Below are 23014 nucleotides of genomic sequence, written 5' to 3'. Positions count from 1 at the left end.
TATTCAGAGTTCTGCTGCTGTTCCAGCCTGCATTTACGTGAAGAGAAGGTGAAGTTAAACAAAAACCTCCTGTCTTGGTGCCTGCTATAAAATAAATCCAGACAACGTCCAATTTCCATGCCTGGAAGAGCCCCCACACTGACCACTTAAGGTCCTCTCAATTGTGAGCCATGGGGTGGAGGACAAGACACAAAGTGCAGATGGTCCAAGGTGGCTGGGCAGGCAGTGGCAGGGCTGACCAGCTTGACATCAGTGAGTCAGGGCAATTCCAAGCACAAACACGGGCTGGGGGAGACTGGAGGGAGCAGCCCTGAAGAGAAGGACTTGAGGCAACAAGAAGCTCCCCATGACCTGGATTCAGAGTGCACTTGAGCCCAGAACCCCCTCTATGTGCTGGGCTGCAGCCCCAGAGCTTGAGCAGCAGCTTATGGAGGGGATTCTCCCCCTCTGCTGCGCTCTGGGGAGACCCCCCCTGCAGTCCTGATCCAGCTCTGGGGCAGCAGCACAAGAGGGATGTGGAGATGCTGGAGTGAGACCAGAGGAGGTCAAGGAGTTGCTGCGAGGGCTGGAGCAGCTCTGCTCTGGAGCCAGGCTGAGAGAGCTGGGCTGGGGCAGCCTGGAGAAGAGAAGGCTCCTGAAGGGGAGACCTGAGAGCAGCTCCAGTGCCTAAAGGGGCTGCAAGAAACCTGGAGAGGGGCTTGGGACAAGGGATGTAGGGACATGACAAGGGGAATGGCTTTAACCTGCCAGAGGGGAGACTGAGATGAGCTCTTAGGCAGAAGCTGTTCCCTGTGAGGGTGCTGAGGCGCTGGCACAGGGTGCCCAGAGAAGCTGTGGCTGCCCCATCCCTGGCAGTGCTCAAGGCCAGGTTGGACACAGGGGCTTGGAGCAACCTGCTCCAGTGGAAGGTGTCCCTGCCCGTGGCAGGGGGCTGGAACTGGAAGAGCTTTAAGGTCCCTTCAACCCAAACCAGTCTGGGATTCTATGATTGCACTGTGAGTACAGGGTAAGGTTCAGTAGCAAGTTTCATTGCAAATGCAGATAGATGATTAAATTTTGAATTTTCAAGAGCCACAGATTTTCATTGGAAAGTCAGTATTTAGTCTGAGCCTGTCATTTGACACGAATACATTTCTGGAATTGTGGAGGAATTTTTGCAGTCCAGCACAGTGCTTGGGTGCAGAGGTAATCCTGATGAAAACCCAAGTTAAAATGGATCATTCTGATTTATTTTCTGTGTTGCAATAAAAGTCAGTATCCAAAAGTAAGTGAGAAGCACAGAGCATGGAAATTGTATTAGGCTTTTGGAGGCTTTTAGATATGACCAAGGGAAGCTGTAGAAAATAAAGAGCCTCTGGAGACTGATTGGGTGGGATGTCCCAGTGTTTCTGTGCTGTGATAACAAAGTTCTGTTCATGGCTCCAAGTGTTTGCTTACAAGAGAAGGACTAGCACTATGTCCTGTGCATTGACCTGGGGAAACTGAGGCAAGGTAGGAAAGGGCTGAGGCAAAGCAGGTCGCTGGTGGAAAATCCACCTCCTGCCTCCCAATCTCAGTCTTTCTACTCCTCCCACCTCCCTCAGTGTGACTGCTCTTTACCAGGGCATAGGAGGAAGGGGGTGAGTGGCTTCGCAGTGTCACTTTCTCTCTCAACACCTATATGGCTCACTTTGAAGAGCTGGAATTAAAGGCTGCATCCAGTATTTCAGAGTGGAGCTTTTATGGAAGGAGTTTCTTTGACTTCTAGGAAGTCACTGAGGATTTATAGTCATTCACGTGGTGCGTCTGGAGAGCTGGTGTTAAATATTGGGGTTGGGCTGCATCACTAACCATTTCCATTCTTGCTTCTCAGATTTAACTGACACAAATAAACCCATGTCCTTCATTAAATCAACTCGAAAGTGATTATTAAAAGCAACCAAGAAGCCCGAATCCAGTCCAGCGAGGAGCAGGCATGCATGAGAGCTTGTGTATATAATTTGGACAATGCTGATGCTCGGATCATGAGCGTTTTTGTTGCAGAGAGCGCAGTCTATCAACATGTCATTTGAGGCTTTTTCTATTTGTCTTGGGCCAGGGCTGCCCTGGTTTTTAAACAGAGGCTCTGTCACTCAGCAGCTTGGCCGATGTTTTGTTCTTCTGTTATTTCACATGAGCCTCAATTAAACAAATGTCTAATTTATGGGCTAGGAATTAAGGAAATTCTCTTGTTTGGTAATGAAGTTGGGAAGCCTGGAGTTACAGTGTTGAGAAACAAAGCACTGTCATATTTAGCTCCCCAGTGATCATTCCTTCACCATGGATTAAGATGATTGCTGGCTGTCAAGATCTCCAGCAAGGAGCCAGATCGTGGTGGAATAAATGTGCTCCTCTCTGCAGTGATAATCATCTTGGCACAAGGCGTTGCTTGACTACAGTTGTGCACTGTCGGCTCTGACACAGCATCATGGAAATCCAGAGCCCACCCAGTGCAGTTGCTCTGGATTCACACTGGTGTAACCCAGAGTGGCCTAGCTGCTTTACAAAAGGCTTCTACATTTCAAGGCCAAAAGCTCTGTGGCATGATGAGGCTTCTAAAAGCACCCTTATTAAGCACTAATAAAGAGAGCATCCTTGGTGTTGCTGCTGCAGGGAAGTTGGGGGAAGAGCTTAGGATGTACAGTGGAATGGTTTCCTTTTTTTAATACTTGATGTCTTAATAACTGTCTTGGTGCATTACTGACAAATACAACATGACCGCCCTAATCAACTGCTCCTGTTTTAAGTGGTATCAGCAGTGTTAATTAACTCAAGTTTTCAGAAGTTGGGGCAGTTGAAAGCTGATGTGCTTTCATTTGGCGGGCTGCTAAGCTGGTTTTCATTGATTTGTGCTCGTGAATTAATCAGCCATCTGAGCACTCAGTTGTTCCATTTGCCTCTGCGCTTTCTTTGCTTGTAAATGATATCTTTGAAGTTTACCAAAAGAATGAGTCACGTTGTAGCTTGCTAAGAATTTTCCCCCTCTGTAGTCATCCATTTTTCATGCTGCTGAAATCATAATCTATATAATGAACGCAGAGAAAACACTGCTGTATGGAGCCATGTCTCTGCAGCTGAACTTCGGAGGTCCATATCCTATTCTTTGCATGGCTGGCTGCTCTAATAAAACAATTTAAAATCTCTTTCAGACTTTTAGAGCCAGGCTAAAACATTAACGTCCATCCCTGTTTAGCACTCCGTGACTTGTCTGAGGTTGCGCACAGTCAACCTGTTTCGATGCTGGATCTGAGTTACAGTGTGTGGCTCCAATACTGTTTGCTTGGGCAGTTTAATAGAGGAAATGCCTCATAAATTTACCAGCAAGAAAGTAATTGCTTCCAAAACATGCACAGTTGTTAATTAGCTTGAGTCTGTTTCTTTTGTAGCCCTGTTTGTGCACTGTTGACCTTGCTCTAATTTTAAGTGTTTGCAAAGGATCTGTCTCTTTATTGCTGGACATGACATGTGCAACTTCAGTGCAGGTGAATTAGATTTTGGGAGTGCATCATTAGCTGGGACCAGGTCCCATAAACATTGCCTGGATGAAAATGCCTTTTAAAAGAAGTAGAAGTGCTCTACACTGAGGAAGACCGTAATCATAGATAATCACTCATATAACAAACCCTGTTGATGTTTCCGGTGGACGTTTGCGATTCCTTCAGCTCTCAGTGTTTCACAGGCTCTTTGTGGGGTGGTGGGATTATAGAAATTCCTCAGTTATTCTGGTGGCCTTTGACCAAAACAATCCAATCTGCTTTTTAATGTCATCAAGTCAATTCTACTCAACAGTAAACAACAAGAGTTTCTCTAGAGCACTATCCTCAGCCTGGATTTCCACCCTCCCTCTGTGTGTGCAGGAGGTGCAGGCAGAGATGGACTTTTTTCCAAGCAGTTCTCAGTATTTATTGAATTAATTTAAGCAAAAGATAGTAAGACTGAGGTGCGCTGGAGGGAGTTTTTCCAAGTGCCTTTTTGGGTGTTTGCTCATGTACTCACCCCTGAAAAATAATCTGTGTGTTTACTGTGTTTGCACTGTCTTTACTGTGCCAGTGTTATTTTTGTATCTAGCTCATGGCCCTCAATAGCCAAGGGGGGATTTCAGGCAGTTTGGACAAGTGTCCTCAGTCTCTATTTATTTATTCATTTATGTGTTTTAACAAGGGTCTGGAGTGCTGAACTCCAGGCCGTTGCTGTAGCTGTCAGCATCATAGGTGAGGTCTGGGGTAGGGAGCAGAGAGGAGCACACTCAGTATCCTCCTTAAAATGCTGCCACCCCCCAGCAGGCCCTTGATGAGCAGACCCCAGCACAAACAAAGCTGCTGATGCCAAACCAGGGAATTACAGACTAATCTTGGAAACTTTACCCCATCCCTGGCAGTGCTCGGGGATCCAACCTGGCCTTGAACACTGCCAGAAATGGGGCAGCCACAACTTCTCTGGGCAACCTGTGTCAGTGCCTCAGCGCTCTCATAGTGAAGAAGCGCCACAGTGATTTGTTGCACTGATTGTTCATGAGACTTTTTTCCAGGCATCTCACATTTTAAAGCCAAGTGACCTTCTCGAAGGTCCTTTGGTAGCTCTAGACCTTGAGCATTCGAATGCATTCAAAGCTACTTTTGCAGGATAAAGACTCTGACTAGTGTTTTACTGCTGGGGAAGACCGGGCACAGTTTGGTGATGTGTTACTGAAGAGAAACCAATTTTTGATGCCATCTCCAAATTTGTACCTTTCCATAAGATACAGAGTGAAGGGGAGACAAACCAGCTTGTTCTCAGGGTTTGCTGAGGCTGATGTGTCTGCACTGCCCTGAGCTTGTGAAGGGTCAAGCTGACGATGATGGTTTCCGTGTTTCTTCTCAGGGTGTGACTTACTGCGGTAAAAGCTCAGCCAGCAATCTCACCATGGCCAATGTCCCCTGGCATGAGGAGGTGGTGCACTTTGTCCAGGAGCTCACTGACCTTATCCCTATGAAATTGCCTGTGAGCATGAGCACTCGAACTGTCTCCTTATCGGTCACAAAGAGGTGAGGCTGTGCCAGGGTGTGATACCAGGCACTGTGCATCTCCTTGGAAATGCTGCACAATTGCCTTGTTCCAATGCATGTATCTCTAGAGTTAGCTGGGTACTTTTTCGGGGTGGGGGTGAAACGTAGTATATATATTTCAGAGAAAGCTAAAGATGTAGCTGGTCATAAGAACTCAGTGCTACCACAGCAATGCAGGTTTGCAGGAAGGCAGATCTAGTTCAAAAGGAAAGCATCCTCTATAACATCCACATGTCAGTGTCTTTTGTCCAAATTATTTCTCGAAAGGAAGTTCTGTTTCAAGCTTGGGTTCCTTCCTAAATGTCATCAACACAACTTGAAATACAAGTGAAATGGCAAAAAAAAAAACCCAACTTAATCGTAAAGGATGCGGGATATGAAAAAATATCAAGTACAATTTTGCTCTCAGAGCTTCAGAAAAGCTCAATAAAAAGATAATAAAAATGTGAGATAAAGAGCCAGCTTGGCAACTGGTGGAGCAGCTACTTCCTATGCTAATTGTGATGATTTGGCTCCTTGCATATTCCTCACTCGTGTTTGCTGAAGTCATGAGCGCTGTCACATCCCTCACTGATCTGCTGTCTGCAATGTAAGAAAGACTTAGAACTACTGGAGCAAGTCTAGAGGTGGCCATGAGGATGGTAAGAGGGCTGCAGCAGCTCTGCTCTGGAGACAGGCTGAGAGAGCTGGGCTTCTTCAGCCTGGAGAAGAGAACTGTGTGGAGACATCAGAGTAGCCTTCCCGTAACTGAAAGGGGGCCTATAAGGATGCTGGAAAGGGACTCTTCCCGAGGGACCGTAGTGATAGGATAAGTGGTGATGGGTTCAAACTTAAACAGAGAAAATTCAAGTTAGATATAAGGAATAAGTTCTTCCCTGTGAGGGTGCTGAGGGCGCTGGCACAGGGTGCCCAGAGAAGCTGTGGCTGCCCCATCCCTGGCACTGTTCAAGGCCAGGTTGGACGGGGCTTGAAGCAAGCTGCTCTAGTGGAAGGTGTCCCTGCCTGTGGCAGGGGTTGGAACTGGATGAGCTTTAAGGTCCCTTCCAACCCAAACCATTCCATGATTCTACAAACTGGGGGCTGTCTCTAGTGAGTGGTGTTCTGTGGCTTCCCATGCAAGGCATTTCCCAGTGTGCACTGGGAATAACCCCTTAAAATCATCTCTTACAAAATATCCAAAACATTTTAAATCCACATTTGGAAATCATCAGAATCTCTTTGCCGGAAACATCTGCACGGTTACAAAGCTGTTGCCATTTGCAGTTTTATGGGAACAGCTGTAAAGGAGCCAAGAAAACAGGGATACCTGGATACCTGGCCCTGGTTTTGTTTTAACTCACCTCAAAGTTGCTCTATTTGCAGCCTTAGTCTTGGTTGTTGCCACAGGCAACTGTGCCTTGAATGCAAAATACTCTTCCTGGTTGAAGGTGAAGGAAACGCATTGTCACCAAACTTACTGAGGCATCATTTAAGTAACCCCATTAGTAACAAGAATAGATTGATACCGGCCCAGGAGGAATTCAACAGCTGCTTTGCTTTCCAAAGCCATTAGGAGAGGGCGTCTTTTGGAAACAATCTATACTCAGTACTAAAATAACTAATAAAAAGAAATTTATTTCTGTTACGGTTAATTTTGAATTTCAGGCTCCAGTGGAGAATAAAATTTGTCAGTGTATATTATTTGCAGAAAATGTGTGCTCTGGGAGCAATCAAACCATCGTGAGGAATTGCAAAATCAAAGGTGTCTTTAAAAAATTAAGGAGTTGCAGGAAGACGGCCATAAAAATCATTAGGAAATGTGATTTATTTCACTGTGTTCTTCGAGGTCTAAGTTTTGAGACTTTCAAACAATGCTCATATGAATAATTTCAAACCCCAGCATTGAAATGCCAGCCTGTAGGAAAGAGTCTGGAAAGGCCAGGAAAATAATGCCTCTTGCTTGCACCCTCTGCTCCTCAGTGTATGAAGAATCATTGACTGGCACCTGCTTACCTGATGAATAATAGTTTAAATCTGAAGCTCTGGAGTCTCTTAAGGCCAGGGATTTATGTAGAAAAAGGGCTTTTAGGTAGAGGAAACTGCAGTTTTTAGGTCTGCTGTTACTTTCTCTTCTCAGGAAATTAAGAAGCAAATTAGAGATAGGAGCTGTTGTGGTTTGGGGTATTTCAGTATCTTAAAAACGTATCATTATACTTCCAGGTCTCTTCCCACACACACCTCCCTTTTGTTTATGCCTCCCTGCTGACCAGAAGTGGGTTCTTGGTGTCTGAGTGTCCTACTGCAGTTAGAGGTGAGGTACCTGTGAAGGTCTTCAGGACTCGGTGAGTCTCAGGAAGTGAGATGAGTCCCACCTAACCTTGGAAAGCCTTGGATCCAGCACTCCTGCACTATCCCAGGAGAGCATGAAAACTCTCGTACATTGAAGCCTTGCAGCAATACATTTGTTTTCCAGTTACCCTTCACAAACTTTAGAGCAGCTTCCAGTGCCTAAAAGGGCTACAAGAAAGCTGCAGAGAGGCTTTGGACAAGGGCCTGTAGGGACAGGCCAAGGGGAATGGCTTTAATCTGCCAGAGGGGAGATTGAGATGAGCTGTTAGGCAACGGGTTGGAACTGGATGGGCTTTAAGGTCCGTTCCAACTCCAACCACTCTGATTCTGTTATTTCCACTTTTGGGGGGGGGCAACTGGATGCCAGCCTCTGTAAGCCTGAAGGACAAATGATGTCAGCCACTTGTGAGTTCAGCCCTCCCTTGGCTTGGTCTGGGCTCCTGTGAGTGGGAAAGACACAGAATGTCTTTTCTGCCTCCTCCTCCCAGTTTTCACTTCCCCCTGCATGCTGGTTTCCAATCTCCTTGAGGTGTGCCTGGTGCGTTTTGGCTCCGTCTTGGTTATCTTTCTTTAGCAATAGTGCTGAATTCTTGAGAAATCGTATTTGCTTTGTAGGAAATCCTATAAACACAGTGGTACGACAAAACCTAATTTATTACAGTGCTTTTGAACTAATTGGCTGAGATATTGACACAGCAGCAACTTTATGATTTAACAGTTAACTCAAGTAACCTTCTCCCTAGAGACACCTTTGGTGGCTGCTTTTCCTGGGCTCTAACAATAGGTGTATCTTCAAGACAGCCATAACAAGTGCCTGACAAGGGGGAATGTGCTGCAGCTGCCTTGCAGCAAAGGTTTGTTTTGAATGAGGGTTTGCATCTTGGTAATTTCCAGAATAAGCCCCCCCCCCCGGCTCTGCTTTGTTGATTTTGCTTTATGTGTGTGTTTACCACCCGCTCCCTTGTGTCGAAGCAGTTGCCTGCCAATTATCTCCTATTATGTTCACTTAAATATCTACCTCACTTTGCAAGCGGGTTGGTTTCCTGCCACATTCTCCCTGTTTCTTTCCAGCTGCGAGTTTCTATTAGAATCTGAGAATTACAGAGTGGTTTGGGTTGGAAGGGACCTAAAAGCTCTTCCAGTTACAAGCCCTTGTTCTGCCCCTACAGGCCCTTGTCCAAAGCCCCTCTCCAGGTTTCCTGTAGCCCCTTTAGGCACTGGAGCTGCTCTAAGGTCTCCCCTTAAGGAGCCTTCTCTTCTTCAGGCTGACCCAGCCCAGCTCTCTCAGCCTGGCTCCAGAGCAGAGCTGCTCCAGCTCTCGCAGCATCTTCATGGCCTCCTCTGGTCTTGCTCCAACAGCTCCACGTCCCTCTTGTATTGGGGGCCCCAGAGCTGAATTTGTATCCTGCAGAGTGCAATTTGTACCATACCATGTGCTGCTGCTGAGGCTGGTCCTTAGCGAGTCTGTTCGTACAAGAGAGCATCCTTGCCTCCTCCCTGTGCTGCTGGTATTGATGCTGTGTCAATTATCCATGCACAGCACAAACAATAGTCTTGAAATCCTGTTGCTTTTTGCTCTCTTTGCAGGTCTCGGTTGAAATGCATGACTGGTGAGCTCAGAAAACTGGTGGCCATCGTCCTTTTTTTCCCTTAATAAAGGGATACCTGTGATTGCCAGTAGTAGACCCAAATCTGTACCCTGGATCCAGATGTTCCCTTTTGGAGCAGATACAATCCCTTTTCTTACCAGAAGGGTCATTTCCCAGGTAAATGCGGTCTGGGATAACATGGCAGGGTGAGCCTAGCATCCACAAAACCACCCAAGGCAGATGCTTTCAGGAAGGTCTCCATAATCGTTTCATTTCCTATAACCCAAATGCAATGCTGTGGTACACAGGGTACCTCCAAGGCAGGTGCCATGGGTAGTTTGAACTAAAATGAGCTAGGTGGAGTTCGTAGCCTGGTCAGAGGTGCTCATCACGCTCCATCAACCAGGAAGTCTTCCCAGCAAAGGGGGAATCGGCCTTTTCCTTCCCACTGATTTTCCAGCCTCACTCGTATCTGTACCGTACGGGCTCGGATGGAACATGATGGCTTCGTGTGCATCCTGGCTGCACTTACAGAAGGCTTGAGAGGTTGGGTGAAAGGCATTGAAGTTGTTCCATGCTGAGCATTTCATCTATATTTAGGGAGGAAAAGGAAACACTTAACTGCCAGCTGCAGATCGACTGACAAGGGTTATATTAGAGGAAAATAGTCCATCACATTTTATTTCCTTCCTGCCTTACAAGTCATTTGGAAAGTGCAAGCTGTCCTTGTGATCCGGCATCCCAGATCCTGGATTTGGATCAGGTTCTCTGCCTGTTCACCCCTCAGTTACCCTGCACCTATGACAGTATCACAGTGTAAGGGGAAAAACAAACTTGGGCTACTACTTTGTGGCAGAAGATCACTGAATAGGTGCAAGATCCCCATGTCTGCAGGAGGCAGAGGGGATGGGGCTGCTCCCCAGCTCAAGGACAAGGTGTCTCGGTAGCCAAAGAACAGCCTTGGTGCAAGCATGGGTATGATGTGTTAAGTTTCCTGAAGGTTTTCTTTCTTTCTGTTGTCTCTTTCCAAAAAGAAGGGTGGCTCTGCTGTGTTTGATCTCTTAGTTATTAAAAGAAGATCACCATTGTGCTAAAGTAATCCGGTTTTCATCCATCGGAATTAAAACTGTCTGGATGTAGCCCTGGTTTAATTGGCAAAGGAGATGTTCTCCTCTGCAGCGGGTAGGGATTTAAAAGAAAGGAATCTGCAATAATGAATCATTTCTTTAGAATAACTCACATGAGATTAGATTTAATAAATAGAAGGTAATGAGCTCCAGAGGAACAGCCCCACAGGTGAAGGGCTATGCAGCTCTGGTGAGGGTCAGATCAGCCTTGGTTTGGTGTCTCCTTTCTGTTTCTCTTGGAAAACACAATGGCAAATCCCATTTCCAGGTATTCTAGTCGCCAGCTTTGGATGGAAGTTCATCTCCTTTAACCCGTCTAATTGCTAACAAGCACTTAAGTCACTGAGTGTATGACTACAAGGCTACTTTTTGTTTCCATCTAAAACTGGTGGAAACTGTTGGTACATGGTGGAAGCTGTTGGTGCATTCGTACTGTTCAGGGACAGTGTTTGCAGAGACAGGGAGGGATTCCAAGCTTGGATATATCCCATGGCTCAGTGTAACTGTGCAGGTTTTCATTTAGCCCTGAGGACATGGGATGTAGCGAGACTCTTGCCTCATGCCCCTGGTGTCCTGTTAGGTTGGTTATATCTTCTATTGCACGTATTTGTAACTTAGTTACCAGCTTAATCTTGATTTCTTCCTCCTGAAGCCTAAGGTTATAAATGATAATTAAAAAGAAAAGCTTTTTAGCTTTTTAACAAGCATTATGACCCTATTAAGATTAATTTATCTACAATATTTTGTATTCTTTTCCTGAGCGACTCCAGTTCAAGTCACTTCCACTGCTGCACAAAGGGAGCCTTAAATAATTGCGAGGCTTGATTTGGTGAAAAACTGTGTGTAATAATTCAATGAATTATTGGTTTGACTTCATACTGGTAGGTGGCAAAATCAGTCAGAGCAGTTGTATAATGTCAGTGCTTTGCACTCCCATTATATATGATCTGTTTAATAATACCCCATGTGAAAACGTAAAAGCTGTTTTGTTTATTGCTATAATGGGCTGTCTTCAGATTTAAATTAGGGAGCTTAGGACTGAAGCCATCAAGATCATTTTTCCAGCTGTCTTTTTGATATTGTGCCCAGAGAAGTGGCTGACAGTGGAGACCAGCAATAGAAAACCAGTAGCTGACAGCTGATGCGTTGCACATCTGGAGAGGTAACCAATGCCCAAGTGACACCTCTGACATAGCATTATGCTCTGCTCTGACATGTCCTGTTTCAGGTACCTGAGGTCTCAAACGCTTCTAAGCCAAGTGACCTTGGAGCACCCCTGCTATTAGGAAAGGCTGAGACAGCTGCCCTGTCCAGACAGGTCATGAGACTTTGTCTGCCCATTACAGGAAATCCAGATGTGTTTGTTACCCCACGAAAAGGTGTGGATGTGGCTCACAGAGCCACGTCTCTGCCAGCTTGGTGCTGTATTGGTCTGTAACGGTCCTTTACAACCCCTATGCTGCAGCAGACTGGGTCTGTACGAGGAAACAAAAGAGATTGATAGTAATCTCTTAAAATTATTATTAAATAATTTATTATAATTTATTATTAGTTTTTATCTACATTATATATAATTCCTATTACTATATCTTACAATGGGATACTTACATTTTATTTGCATTATTCTTTATTGTATTATTAAATTATTCATGTTACCATAAATTATATTAAAGTAATTAATTGTAGAAGGGTGCTAACTCCTGCCCTGCTGTGTGGCCAGTTGTGACTGCAGTGTAAAAAGTAGCCAAGCTGGATTATTTTTTGTATTCATACATTCACATATGTCAGTGCACATTGATGTGTTTTGATGCTTCTGAATTGTTCCAGCTGTTGCCTGGGGTTCCAAGGAGAGGACCATTTCTACATTCAAAGTATCATCATAGACTGGTTTGGGTTGGAAGGGACCTTAAAGCTCATACAGTTCCAAACCCTGCCATGGGCAGGGACGCCTTCCACTAAACATGGAATTAAAAGTAACTGACCTGTGCACAAAGCCAGTCTCCAGCTCCCAGGACAATGCTTTTCCTTAACAGCAAAAGAATACATTTAAGCTCAATAAAGGAAGTATTTCAAGGGAAGTCACTGAAAGATAGGCTGATGCTATCCTGACTGCTCCTCCAAAGACAAGTTTTCTTCTCAGATGAGGATTTAAACGGAGTGTAGTAGTTTTGGGTTTGTTTTAAAGCACGCTGCGTGTTTAAATGCTCATGTGGCTCAGGGACTGTGACCTTTGCAGGCTCTGAATGCATCACTTCCCTTTAAAAGGATTTGTGCACAAAATTATTTTAGGTTTGGGTTTTTTTCCCCACATATGCTGGAATCAGGCAGGATTTGTATTGTTGTGCCCCACTGTCACGTCTGTAGGGAGTGATTGGTGGTGGGACCATGGGGACTGGCGCTTGGGCACCAGAATGAAGGGACTCTGGGAGCACAAGCTCCAATGGGAAGGTGTGTGCTGGCTCCCACATCATCTCACTGCTCCAGCAAAGCTTGTGGAGGGCGAGATTGTCTTTCCAGACAGCAAAGCCGGGCTTCAGAGCCAGCTGAAGGAGCTTTTTTCTGGTTCTATTTATGATGCTAGCTTAAAAAAAACCCAGAAGGTTTCAGCCATTTGTCTTCTGTCAATGTATTTATCACCTTAAAAGACTTAACCAGGTAGTGAAAAATTCAATAAAACCCCTGACTGCATTAGTTTGAAATAACACCGATGTTTAGCACTGGCTTGCCTGTTATATGGATGAAACCGTTTCGGGTCTTAAATCTTTTGTTATCTGTGGAATAATCACAACACTGTTAAAATGCAATCTGTAAATGTTGTGGGCAATTGAGGCTGTTCTCCCCCACCCCATGGTTGTCTGGTTTTTTTATTCCTCAGCAGAAGTAATTGCTTTCCATGACACACTTAAAGGATTGCTCCCATTTCTTCGTGTTTTATAGCTGTGCTATTCCAGCACTACAAATATTTAATATTATTTAATCTGCTTTTGTAATGAACCCCAGACAGCTTTTGCTGGGTTGCTGTGGTGGGAACGGTGTCATCGCCTTCATCTGCAGGCAGCATCTCCCAGCCTTGACAGCTGTGTTCAGGAGCTGCACGTTCAGATGGAGTTAAAATGACAGAGCTTAAACCCTCCCTTTGGTGCCCTAGCCAGGGTGGCTTTTTTGGTCCTTCTGTGCTAGGTTTCTCTTGGTTGGCCTCAGGGCTACCTAGCGACCCATCTGACGTGGTAGGAGCACTCCATACCCATTGTGGCAATAAGCTCAACAGCTTGTGCGCCAAGCAACTCTCCCATGTGCCATGTGTGTTAAAGGCTTTGCTGGATCCTGTGGCTTGGGTGTGTGTGGGGTGCCCTTAATTTGTGTGAGAATTTGTTGGGTGTTAATGAATCAGGTTTGGGGGGAGCAGGGACTCTTACACATGGTGTGAACTTGTCACCTGGCACCTCCTCACACTCTGGGAGGGAAGTTCAGGTCTCCTGAGCCTGGATCCTGTTTGGGACCTTCTGCTTTACGGGTGATGTGTTGCCTTTTCTGCTGTTGCTTTACTTGTGGCTGCACACACAGGGAAGGACACTGTAAGAGTGACAGAGCACTGGAACAGGTTGCCCAGGGGGGTTGTGGAGTCTCCTACACTGGAGATATTCAAGGCCCGCCTGGACAAGTTCCTGTGTGATGTACTGTAGGTTACCCTGCTCTTGCAGGGGGGTTGGACTAGATGATCTTTTTAGGTCCCTTCCAACCCTTGGGATTCTGTGATTCTGTGGATTCTGTGACACGTCTCCTCGGTGACCCATAGCCTCCACCTTCACATGTGAAGGATGACTGTTGGGCGGATTTATTTCCAGTGAGACTTGCTCCTGCTGTTCTGACCCTGTGCTTTCACATCTTGTGGAGCACAGCGCCTGCTGGAATGACACAGGCAACGATAGATCAACATTAGCGATGTTTGATTGCAAAATTCTGCATGTGTCAGCAGTTCTTCCAACCAAAAAAGCTTTTAGCTCTTGGGCAGGAAGTCAGGTGCCATTTTAAATGCAGAGCCATCAGGATTTTGAAACATAAACCCAAACAGGGAGTCAGTCTCTTTTCCCTCTTTTTAACTTTTCTTTTTCAGGATGAAATACATAAGAAGCTCTTAGCTAGGATAAATCCTAATTGAGGATTCAGTCAAGGCTGTTGCTAAATGAGCAGAGCAGGACTGCTACACAAATGCAGCTTCAACTCATCAAAATAAGCAATTCTTAGATTCTCACATGGAAAGAGGATTCACATCATTAAACCTCTATATCATCTCCCCATTCCCAAAAAACAGCCCTTTTGCCCCTTTCAAGAATCAACCAAATCCTTCCCAATCCCCACAGCACACAGCTCTGGTGTTGCTCCTGTATTATTTTTCCCTGGAGTTAGGGAATCCCAGACTGGTTTGGGTTGGAAGGGACCTCAAAGCTCATCCAGTTCCAACCCCTGCCACGGTCAGGGACAGCTTCCACTAGAGCAGCTTGCACCAAGCCCTGTCCAATGTGGCCTTGAACACTGACGGGGATGGGGCCAGGAGCAGGCTTCAGTTGACCTTGGAAGGGTCACTTTGTTAAGGAGTACCTGGACATCATCTCAAGTTTACACACTTTCTTCAGGGCTCTTCTGCAAACCAGGGTCTTTCAGGTATAAGGGACACCTGGCAAATGCAGACAGACTTGGGAAGGCTTTGGGATGCTCTGTGGAAGTGTTCCTCCTCCACAGCGGGGCTGTAATGGTGGTAGGTAGTCGTGGGACTTTGAAGGATCCAGTAAAGCACCCAACAGTCAATTGTCCATGGAGATTATCTGCTGGTAGACAGCACTAAATGAGAAAGCTATAACAGCCACCCTGTATCTGTGTGTGTTTTCAAACCCTGTGGAAGAATGTGGCTGAGAAGCAGTAAGTTCTGGGTGTTTGTCCACCTGCACTTACGGTTTTTTTCCTATCAAAGCAGTTACCATGCACTAGCTTCCGGATGGCTTTACCTTGGACATTGTGGTCGCTAGAAAATTAAAACTTACTACATGTGGGAAACCAGTTTAACATGCACCCAGCTTGTCTTAGCACACATGTGGTGCCTGGTGTTTCTCATTGCTCCCTGGCTCAGCAACATGCTGCTTTTCCTTCCAGGTCAACGGCAAGTGGAGCACCTGGATCAACTCTGACCGCTTCCAGGAGCTGATGTGAGCGCAGGAGAGGAGCTGCGGCTCCCAGAGCTTCACAGTGGCCAATGACACAGCCAGGATTCCTCGCTGGGCACTCTTTGGGTCCAGAGAGAGGGGATTTGATCCCTTGGATGTGAGATACCAGGGAAGATCAAAGCAAGGGACATCTCTGGGTGCTGAGGCTAGGTTCACTGAACTCTGGGCTGGCTGGCTGCTGAGGTTTGGTCTCCATTTCTAGGCTAACACTGATTCTGAATCTATTTACCACACTTCTCTGATGTTTGATATGGAGAAGGAGGGTAAAGCCTTTATTTGACCCTTTTCCCCTGTTTTTAGGGCTCCTTGGATGAAAATACTTATATTGCTTTCTATCTCAAGATGCCTCACAAATGGTGTATGCTGGCAGTTTATCCTAACTGGCAGCGCAATGAGGGAGGCAGTGGCTGTGGTCTCCACAGCGGAGAGCACTTGGAGCTGGATGAGGAGGAGGAACATTCATTTGATTTCTGTGCCCTGATGCAAGGAGAGACCAGCATGTGCTGGTACCATCTCGGCAGCAAAACATTCCACATCCATAAGGATAAGTGCCAAGGGGACTTCAGCACCACAACTTGGTTGGATCTGTGTGGGTAAGACTGCAGATGGATCTGGATCTAAAAGCCTGAGCCCTGCTGGAAATATCATTGTGCTGACAGTAACAGATTTATGTATTTTAAAAGCTGGTGCCAATTCCTATGAAGACCCCCATCCCATCCACTTGGGAATGCTGTAACAGCACCCCTATTAATGTCTTCTGCAATTTCTGGTATCTCTCCAAATATCTTCCAGGTTCATGGGCTTGGCAATCAATATTTTCCAAGTAGTTTTATCCCACTCCCCAGCAGCCCTAAGCAGTGAATATAACTCTTCAAATCCCTGTTAGGCTCCGGCTGTGTGTGTTCAGTGTCCTGCTGATGGTGAGTGCTGTGGGGAGCCAGCAGGCTTGGCCATCAGTGGGTGGCTTCCTTCGCTCCACCCAGGTAGGTGGACAGCATTGCTGCTGTTTTGGGTAATCTGATGTAAATAAACTGAATCCAGCTGCAGAAACAGACCCAGAGGTTGGGGGAAGAAACCGTGGTCATGCTCAAGTATTTTTGTTTTCCTGTTGGGCTCCAGGAGCAGAGATCAGAGGTGTTCCCAGTGCTCCCACCTTAAAGACGAGGTCCATAAGCCTGCAATTCCCAGTGGCACTGTAGGTGGTGAGTGTTCCTGAGATTGTGATTCTTTCTTTTTTTAAACACCTAATTTCTTACTGGGTAAAAATTGTTTCTAAAGAAGAAAGAAAATAAAATCGTTTTCCTTTGAGCACTTTTGGTGTGTCACTGCTGTACGAGTCTGTGTAAGAGAGGATGCTAAAGGGATTTTAAGATCAAAAGCACAGATGTTGCTGAGTATCTACTTTTTTTCTTAATAGCATGTGAGGTGGAAGGGGAGGGCATCTGTGTGTCCATGGGTGATGGAGAGGTCTTGGCTGGTGTCCAAGCAGGACACAGCTGGAGGCTGAGCTTGGCGTGCTACATGTCCCATCTGGGCTAATGAAACCCTATGCCCAGTACTCTGTGTGCCGTGGCCCAGCTCATGTGGCTGGGATGAGCCAGGCCATGGTCATGGTGAGATCTGATCTTCTGGGCTGCTAATGCTGCTTCCTAGCTAAGACTCTCTATGTGCTTGGTCCTTCACAGCCCCATTCATGAGTGCTGGTGAGCACTCAGCTCGACTGGGACAGCTCGTGTTTGTTACATGAGAAGGGTCTACAGGTATTTCACTGCCTCTTCATCACCAGTCTCCTGTGGGTTGCGTTAACTGAGGTCAATGGCAGCTTTGGCAAGACTTGAGCTTTCTGTGGGAGTCTTGAGCTGAGCTCCTGGGCCAGCATGTTTGATATCCACAATAACCTACTTTCCTCCCCTTAATGGATGCCAGCTCTCTGTATCTCTTCTTCCTTTCTGGGCCAGACACCTCCATCCTGCATCCACCTCCCTGATGGATGAAGCAGCTCTAAATCACCTGTGTTGACCGCAGTCCCTTGCTTGTCCACGATGAGCTCTGGTAGCAGCCAGTGCTGTATTGGGAGAGGTGGCCCCAGTGCTGCCAGAGCCCTGGGGCTGCTGTTCCTCTATGGCAGCTGTGAAATGCAGTATGTGAAATGCTCCATGGAGCCCTGACAGTGCCTTCCCTTAGAAATCCTACAGCAGCCCTAAAGAAAACTGTCTGTGTGTTTTTTCTGAGCTGTGGCATTGGCACTATTCCTCCTCCCAAGCCCCCCTTAGGGGACACAGATTGCTGCTGTCCCTGTTACACAGTGCTTCTCCATGGGCCATTTGGTTCAGTCAAAATAACACATAGGTACAGTAAGAGGCCTTTGCCTGATCCTCCCTGTGTCCTCACATTGCCTCCATCCTTCATCCTGGTCCTCACTGTGTCCTCACATAACCTCCATCCTTCTCCTGTGTCCTCCCTGTGCTCACTCCGTCCTTCTTCCTGATCCTCCCTGTGTCCTCACACTCCCTCCATCATAGAATCACAGAGTGGTTTGGAAGGGACCTTAAGGCTCATCCAGTTCCAACCCCCTGCCATGGGCAGGGACACCTTCCACTGGAGCAGGGTGCTCCAAGCCCCTGTGTCCAACCTGGCCTTGAGCACTGCCAGGGATGGGGCAGCCACGGCTTCTCTGGGCACCCTGTGCCAGCGCCTCAGCACCCTCACAGGGAAGAGCTTCTGCCTAAGAGCTCATCTTCAACCACGCTCTGGCAGCTTGAAGCCATGGTCCAAGCTGCAGCCCTCCTTGACGTGCTGCAGCTCAGTCCAGCCTTGCTGCCATTGCGCCCTGACTCAGAGTGACTCATCTGGGACGGGTGCTGTGTTTTGTTTTTGGGTGAGGATAAATATATTTGTTTCTCAAGATCTTCAGCTGGAAAACATCCCACAAACAGAGAATTGTCATCCATCAGCTTCGTCTTCATCTGGCTCCGCTCCTAAATCATTTATGAAGTCAGAGCCGCTGTTGTGCCTCGAGGGGATAGGAAGGAGATAGCTGAATTAATCGAGGGAAGGGCGTCTTGTTCATTTTGTCAGCTGAGAACTGAGCCAGGAGTTGGCAAAGGCTGCGGCCCCGCGGGAGGGGACCCGGCCCAGCAGTGAGAACATGAGCTGCTCTTGCAGCTCGCTGTGATGAAGGGAGGCAATTAATCCAAGGTAAAGATTTCAGAAGAAGCCTTGGGTTTCTGGAGCTGAGCGTTTCCGGAGGTGGGAGCTCATCAGTTCCTTCCCTTCCTCCTCTTTGTCTGTCTCCTCCCTTTGCCAGCCAAGCGTCACTGACTGGCTGGAGGTGCCAGGAGCTCCTAGGTCTTATTTCCAGCATTGATGGGACATTGATGGACCAGGCTGGACGGGGCTTGGAGCAACCTGCTCTAGTGGAAGGTGTCCCTGCCCGTGGCAGGGCATTGGAACCGGATGTCCTGTAAGGTCCCTTCCAACCCAAACCGGTCTGTGAGTCTATGGAATGTCAGGCTTTTATCGGGTATGCTCAAAACCTTCCTGGTACAGCTGCCCAGCAAGCAGAAGATGGTAAACTGGTGCTCTTTCCCCCTTCTCCCACTGGTGCTCTTTCCCCCATCTCCCACCCTGCCACCGCTTCTGTGCCCCATGACCCCCTCTTTGCTGTGTGGGAGCAGCTTGAAGGTTTACAGAAATATGTTCATTTGGGGTTTATTTTCAATAAAAGGCAAGATCTCTAGGAATCCAGCCCAGAAACCCAGAAGCAGACCCACCAGCACTGTATTTCATTGAGACACACATGCTTTGCGCACACGAAGGTGCCCCCGGTAATTACATGTTTATTCCATCCCCTCGAATCATGCTTGTGAACAGACCACCCTGTGAATGATACAATATATTGTCCAAGTGTTACGGAAATCTGCTCTGCAGATCGTTGCAGAAGGAAAACCTGCGGTGAGCTCTGCAGGCAGGAGCTGAGGCTGTGGGGCGCTGGGTAGAGGCATTAGCACATTAGCACAAATACAATCCTGTTCTTTGGCTGCAGGCTGAGGGCATTACAAGGAAAAGCTGCTCTGAGCCCTGCTCACCTTATGGGGTAGCACCCAAATACCAGATCAAAGGTTTTTGCTTTCTTTAAACAAATAAGCTTCAAACACCACAGAGTAACAGCAGTGAGAAAGCAAGGCCACAGGAATTGAAGTTATTATCCAGTTTTTCTGCCTCAAACCTCACTTGGAGGAATGGGGGATGGAGCTGGTGATCTCCAGTCCCGGTGAGGTCTCCAAGCCCGGGCACGCTTGTGACTGGTGACATGCAGCTCCTTCTTTACACTTTTTTTTTCCCTTCTTTATGTTTTCCTACATATTTTGGGGAACTCACAGCAAGGATGGTGTGTGCCTGGCTGGAAGCCTCGTGCTTGGTGCTCCCACAAGGCTTGCTGGGTATGGCAGACCTGTGCTTAGCTCAGATGGAGTTTGGGCTCCTGTAGAAGTCGGCAATATCAAATCTATAGGGAGGAGATGCGATTATCTGTGGTGTTAAGCTGTTTGCTGCTTCCCCAGCAGTCCACCGTGGTTCCTTGAGAGCTCTTCTGGAGTGCAACATCGAGCATCCACCTGCACCTTCATACACCACAGTTAAGGCGGACACGGCCACAGCAAAACCCATTTGGTCCCTGCAGTTAGTTCCATAAGCCCCCCACTTTATGCAATTTGTGCTCTTCCAGGGCAGTATTCCAAGGTGTTTCCCACAGCCACAAGGCCTGTACCATGCTGTGGAAGCAGCAATGTGGCTGGCAAAGGCCTCTGGAGGAGGAAAACCAGCAGCAGGTCATTTTCTACAGGTGGATCTAGTTTGCTGTAAGGACGGTGGGAGGGAGGGACTGTGGCAGGGCAGCTGGGAAGGTTATAAAATGCACTGGGGCTGCCTAAAAGGAAGGAGCTTGGTTTTGAGTTTCAGATGTGGATCTGTGAGCATGGGGGAGTTGATGCTGGAGGATGTTTCTGCTTGTGGGTGGTGCTCAAGGTGAGTTTTGCTGTGTGGTGGGACCAGGGATGGGGATATGCTGCCAATTGGACAAACTGTGCTGGTGGGGTTAGTGGTGACCATGGTTTGAGGTTCCTTGGCCATATTCCTTGGGCACTCATGAGCGGAGGGCTGCTGGCAGCTCTGCCCTGCCAGACCAGGCTCTGCGATGGCAGATGAGGAGGGTGCACTCCTCATCTCATGGTCTAAACCCCTCAGAGTGGCGGTAGAGGTGGCAAGTGAGTCCTCGTATGTGATGGGTGGGAAGCCTGCTGGGAGATGGCCATGAAATGGAGCAGCAATTGCTCCTGTGCTTCTCTGCGTTAATTAAATTAACTAGCAAAACTAAAAAAGGACAACTGGGATCCTTTTGAGATCTGCTCTGGCCGTTTGGGGGTGAAAAGCCATCTCCATCAGGATCCCTGGCATGGACAAGGAAGAACTAAGAGCTCATCTCAGTCTCCCCTCTGGCAGGTTAAAGCTGTTCTCTCTTGTCTTGTCCCTACAGGCCCTTGTCCAAAGCCCCTCCCCAGGATACTGGTAACCCCTTTAGCTAATGGAAGACTGAACAATTTGTAGAATCATAGAACGGTTTGGGTTGGAAAGGGCCTTAAAGCTCATCTCCTTCCAACTCACTTGCAGGTGAGTGTTTATTTCCTGACTTTATTCTGGCCAGCCTGTCTCAGGTACGTATTTTCTGCTAGCATTCTAATAACAAGTGCATCCAACTGATGATTGCTTGTAATTGTAACGCTGTGAAGCTTCTGTAAAAGCCCAGCTGAGCTCTGTGCAGCCAGCTGTGTCTTTCTGAAGCGGTCTTGGGTATTTTTACCAGGTTTTCAAGTTATTTTTATAGTCGGTCCCTTCAGAGCAGGGAGGGGTTGGTGCATTTTTTGTCCATGTTGGCAGCTTTTCCCCGGTGCCTGATCCAGCACTGTGACGTGCTGAGTTGCCTTCAGAAGAGGCTTTGTCAGCACATACCAAGGTGACCATAGTGGAGAGCAAGAAGCTGTGGCGCAGGGTTTCTTATGGCAGCTGTAGGGGGTTAATTTTGGTATCACTTTTGTTGCCAGGGGATGGGAAGTGTTTGCTTCCTAGGCCCCAGATAGACCAATACCAGTGCCTTACCCCAGCTGCCCGGGCTCACCCCTGCAGCAGATATTTCTTAGGCTTGTTTCTCCTCCCTGTTTTCTCTTTCTTCCTCCCAAGATTAACCAGAGATCACAGGAAACATCCAGACCCTTTTGAAAATCCTTGTAAAGCTCTGATCCCTTCAAAGGCCCTGTTTGATGTCTGCTGTGAAGGATGCTGTGCACCTTTTCCTTAAGGGGCTCGTTGAGGTCATGGATGGGATGTTGGTGTTTGCAGCTCTGCAGCTGTCTCTGTCTGCGGAAGGGTCCTGGGTTACTTGGAACTAATCCATCACAAGACCATTAGCAAAAACCTGGCACCGAATAAAACCATTTCGCAGAGGTTTGTTTTTCTCGCTATCTCAACTCTGAGTCTGAGATCCTAAATTTTAACCAATGAACGGAGGATCAGTTCTGTAGGAACGCTGGCAGCAGTCAACGGCTCCACATATGAAAAAGATTTCAAGCTCACATGACATCTTCCTTTGCGTATATGTGCTGAAATCACATCAAACATAAGCAGTGCTGAGAAAACTCAAAGATTCATAGAAAAATCAGGAGAGCTCGAGACAGATTCAAGTATTCAATGATCTTTTATTTTAATAGTATTTAATATTTTCTAGACTGTTTCCAGATTTGCTCCATTGTTGCTTTGATGACATAATGTGGGGTTTTTTGCATTTTTCCTATCTTCCATCTAAAGTCTTCAAAGTGCTTTTTGCTTCCCCATGTGGCTGTGCTGGGTGGGCTTTGTGGTCCTTGTTCTCCATGTTTCTCTGTGCCTGGAGGCCCTGGTGATCAAAGCCTCCTTGCTCCCACCAGAGCCAGCCAGGCTTTGGGGGTGGTTTAGCTCCTTATCACATTGGACCTTAATAGGACTCATCCTGAGTCCTTCCTGCATCCTCCTGCAGTGAAAGCAAAACGTGCTCTGCTGCTTGTACCACATACCCACCAGAAGATGACCATTTTGTTTTTCCCCGCGTCTCCAATGTCTCTTCCTGGGGTTTTGTTTGGGTTTTTTGGGGGATTATCTGTATTTTCTCAAAGGTCTTTAAATTATTATCAAAAATCAATCTTTCCCCAAGGCTTTCTATATTTAATCAGCAAATATCATCCAATTGCACGGGGATCAAGTAATTATGTCTCTCTCAGCAAACCTACTTCTCTTTCTTTCCCCAAGGGGAGGAGAGGGCTTCCCTCAGGATTATGTGATTAAACAGGTTTAAAAGAGAGATCTTGCTTTGTTACTTAAAGAGCTTAATTTGAAATCCTCTCAGAAGTGAGCCACACTTTACAAGAGCTGAGTAAGGGAACTGTGAGCTGATCACCCACCTTGGGTCCCGCTCAGCCGGGCACCCCATGTCTGCATGGGGAAGTGAGTTCCAGGATGGTATCACCCCCCATCCAGGGTCTCAGAGCAATCCTGGTGTCTTTCATTGTGGCTGGTCACCCCTACTTTTCTCCTGAGATGTGCTTCGAAATGGCTGGATGGGTCCCCTCTACTTCAATGGGATGTCAAGCATTAAGTGGAGC

General features: G+C 47.1%; 1 protein-coding gene across 1 annotated transcript in view; it reads left to right on the top strand.

The window, feature by feature from the left end:
* Window positions 1-15470, top strand: part of TYW1B (tRNA-yW synthesizing protein 1 homolog B) — a 74362-nt gene extending 58892 nt beyond the window's left edge. The window contains 5 exon segments of the mRNA XM_065694601.1: window positions 4879-4981; window positions 4984-5042; window positions 6050-6055; window positions 15256-15439; window positions 15442-15470. Coding sequence (XP_065550673.1) covers window positions 4879-4981; window positions 4984-5042; window positions 6050-6055; window positions 15256-15439; window positions 15442-15470 — 381 coding nt within the window.
* Window positions 15471-23014: the final 7544 nt, after the last annotated feature.

This window comes from Lathamus discolor, chromosome 14 (genome assembly GCF_037157495.1).
Source record: "Lathamus discolor isolate bLatDis1 chromosome 14, bLatDis1.hap1, whole genome shotgun sequence".
NCBI classification, from domain to species: domain Eukaryota; kingdom Metazoa; phylum Chordata; class Aves; order Psittaciformes; family Psittacidae; genus Lathamus; species Lathamus discolor.
This window is presented reverse-complemented; position numbering and strand designations above follow the sequence as displayed.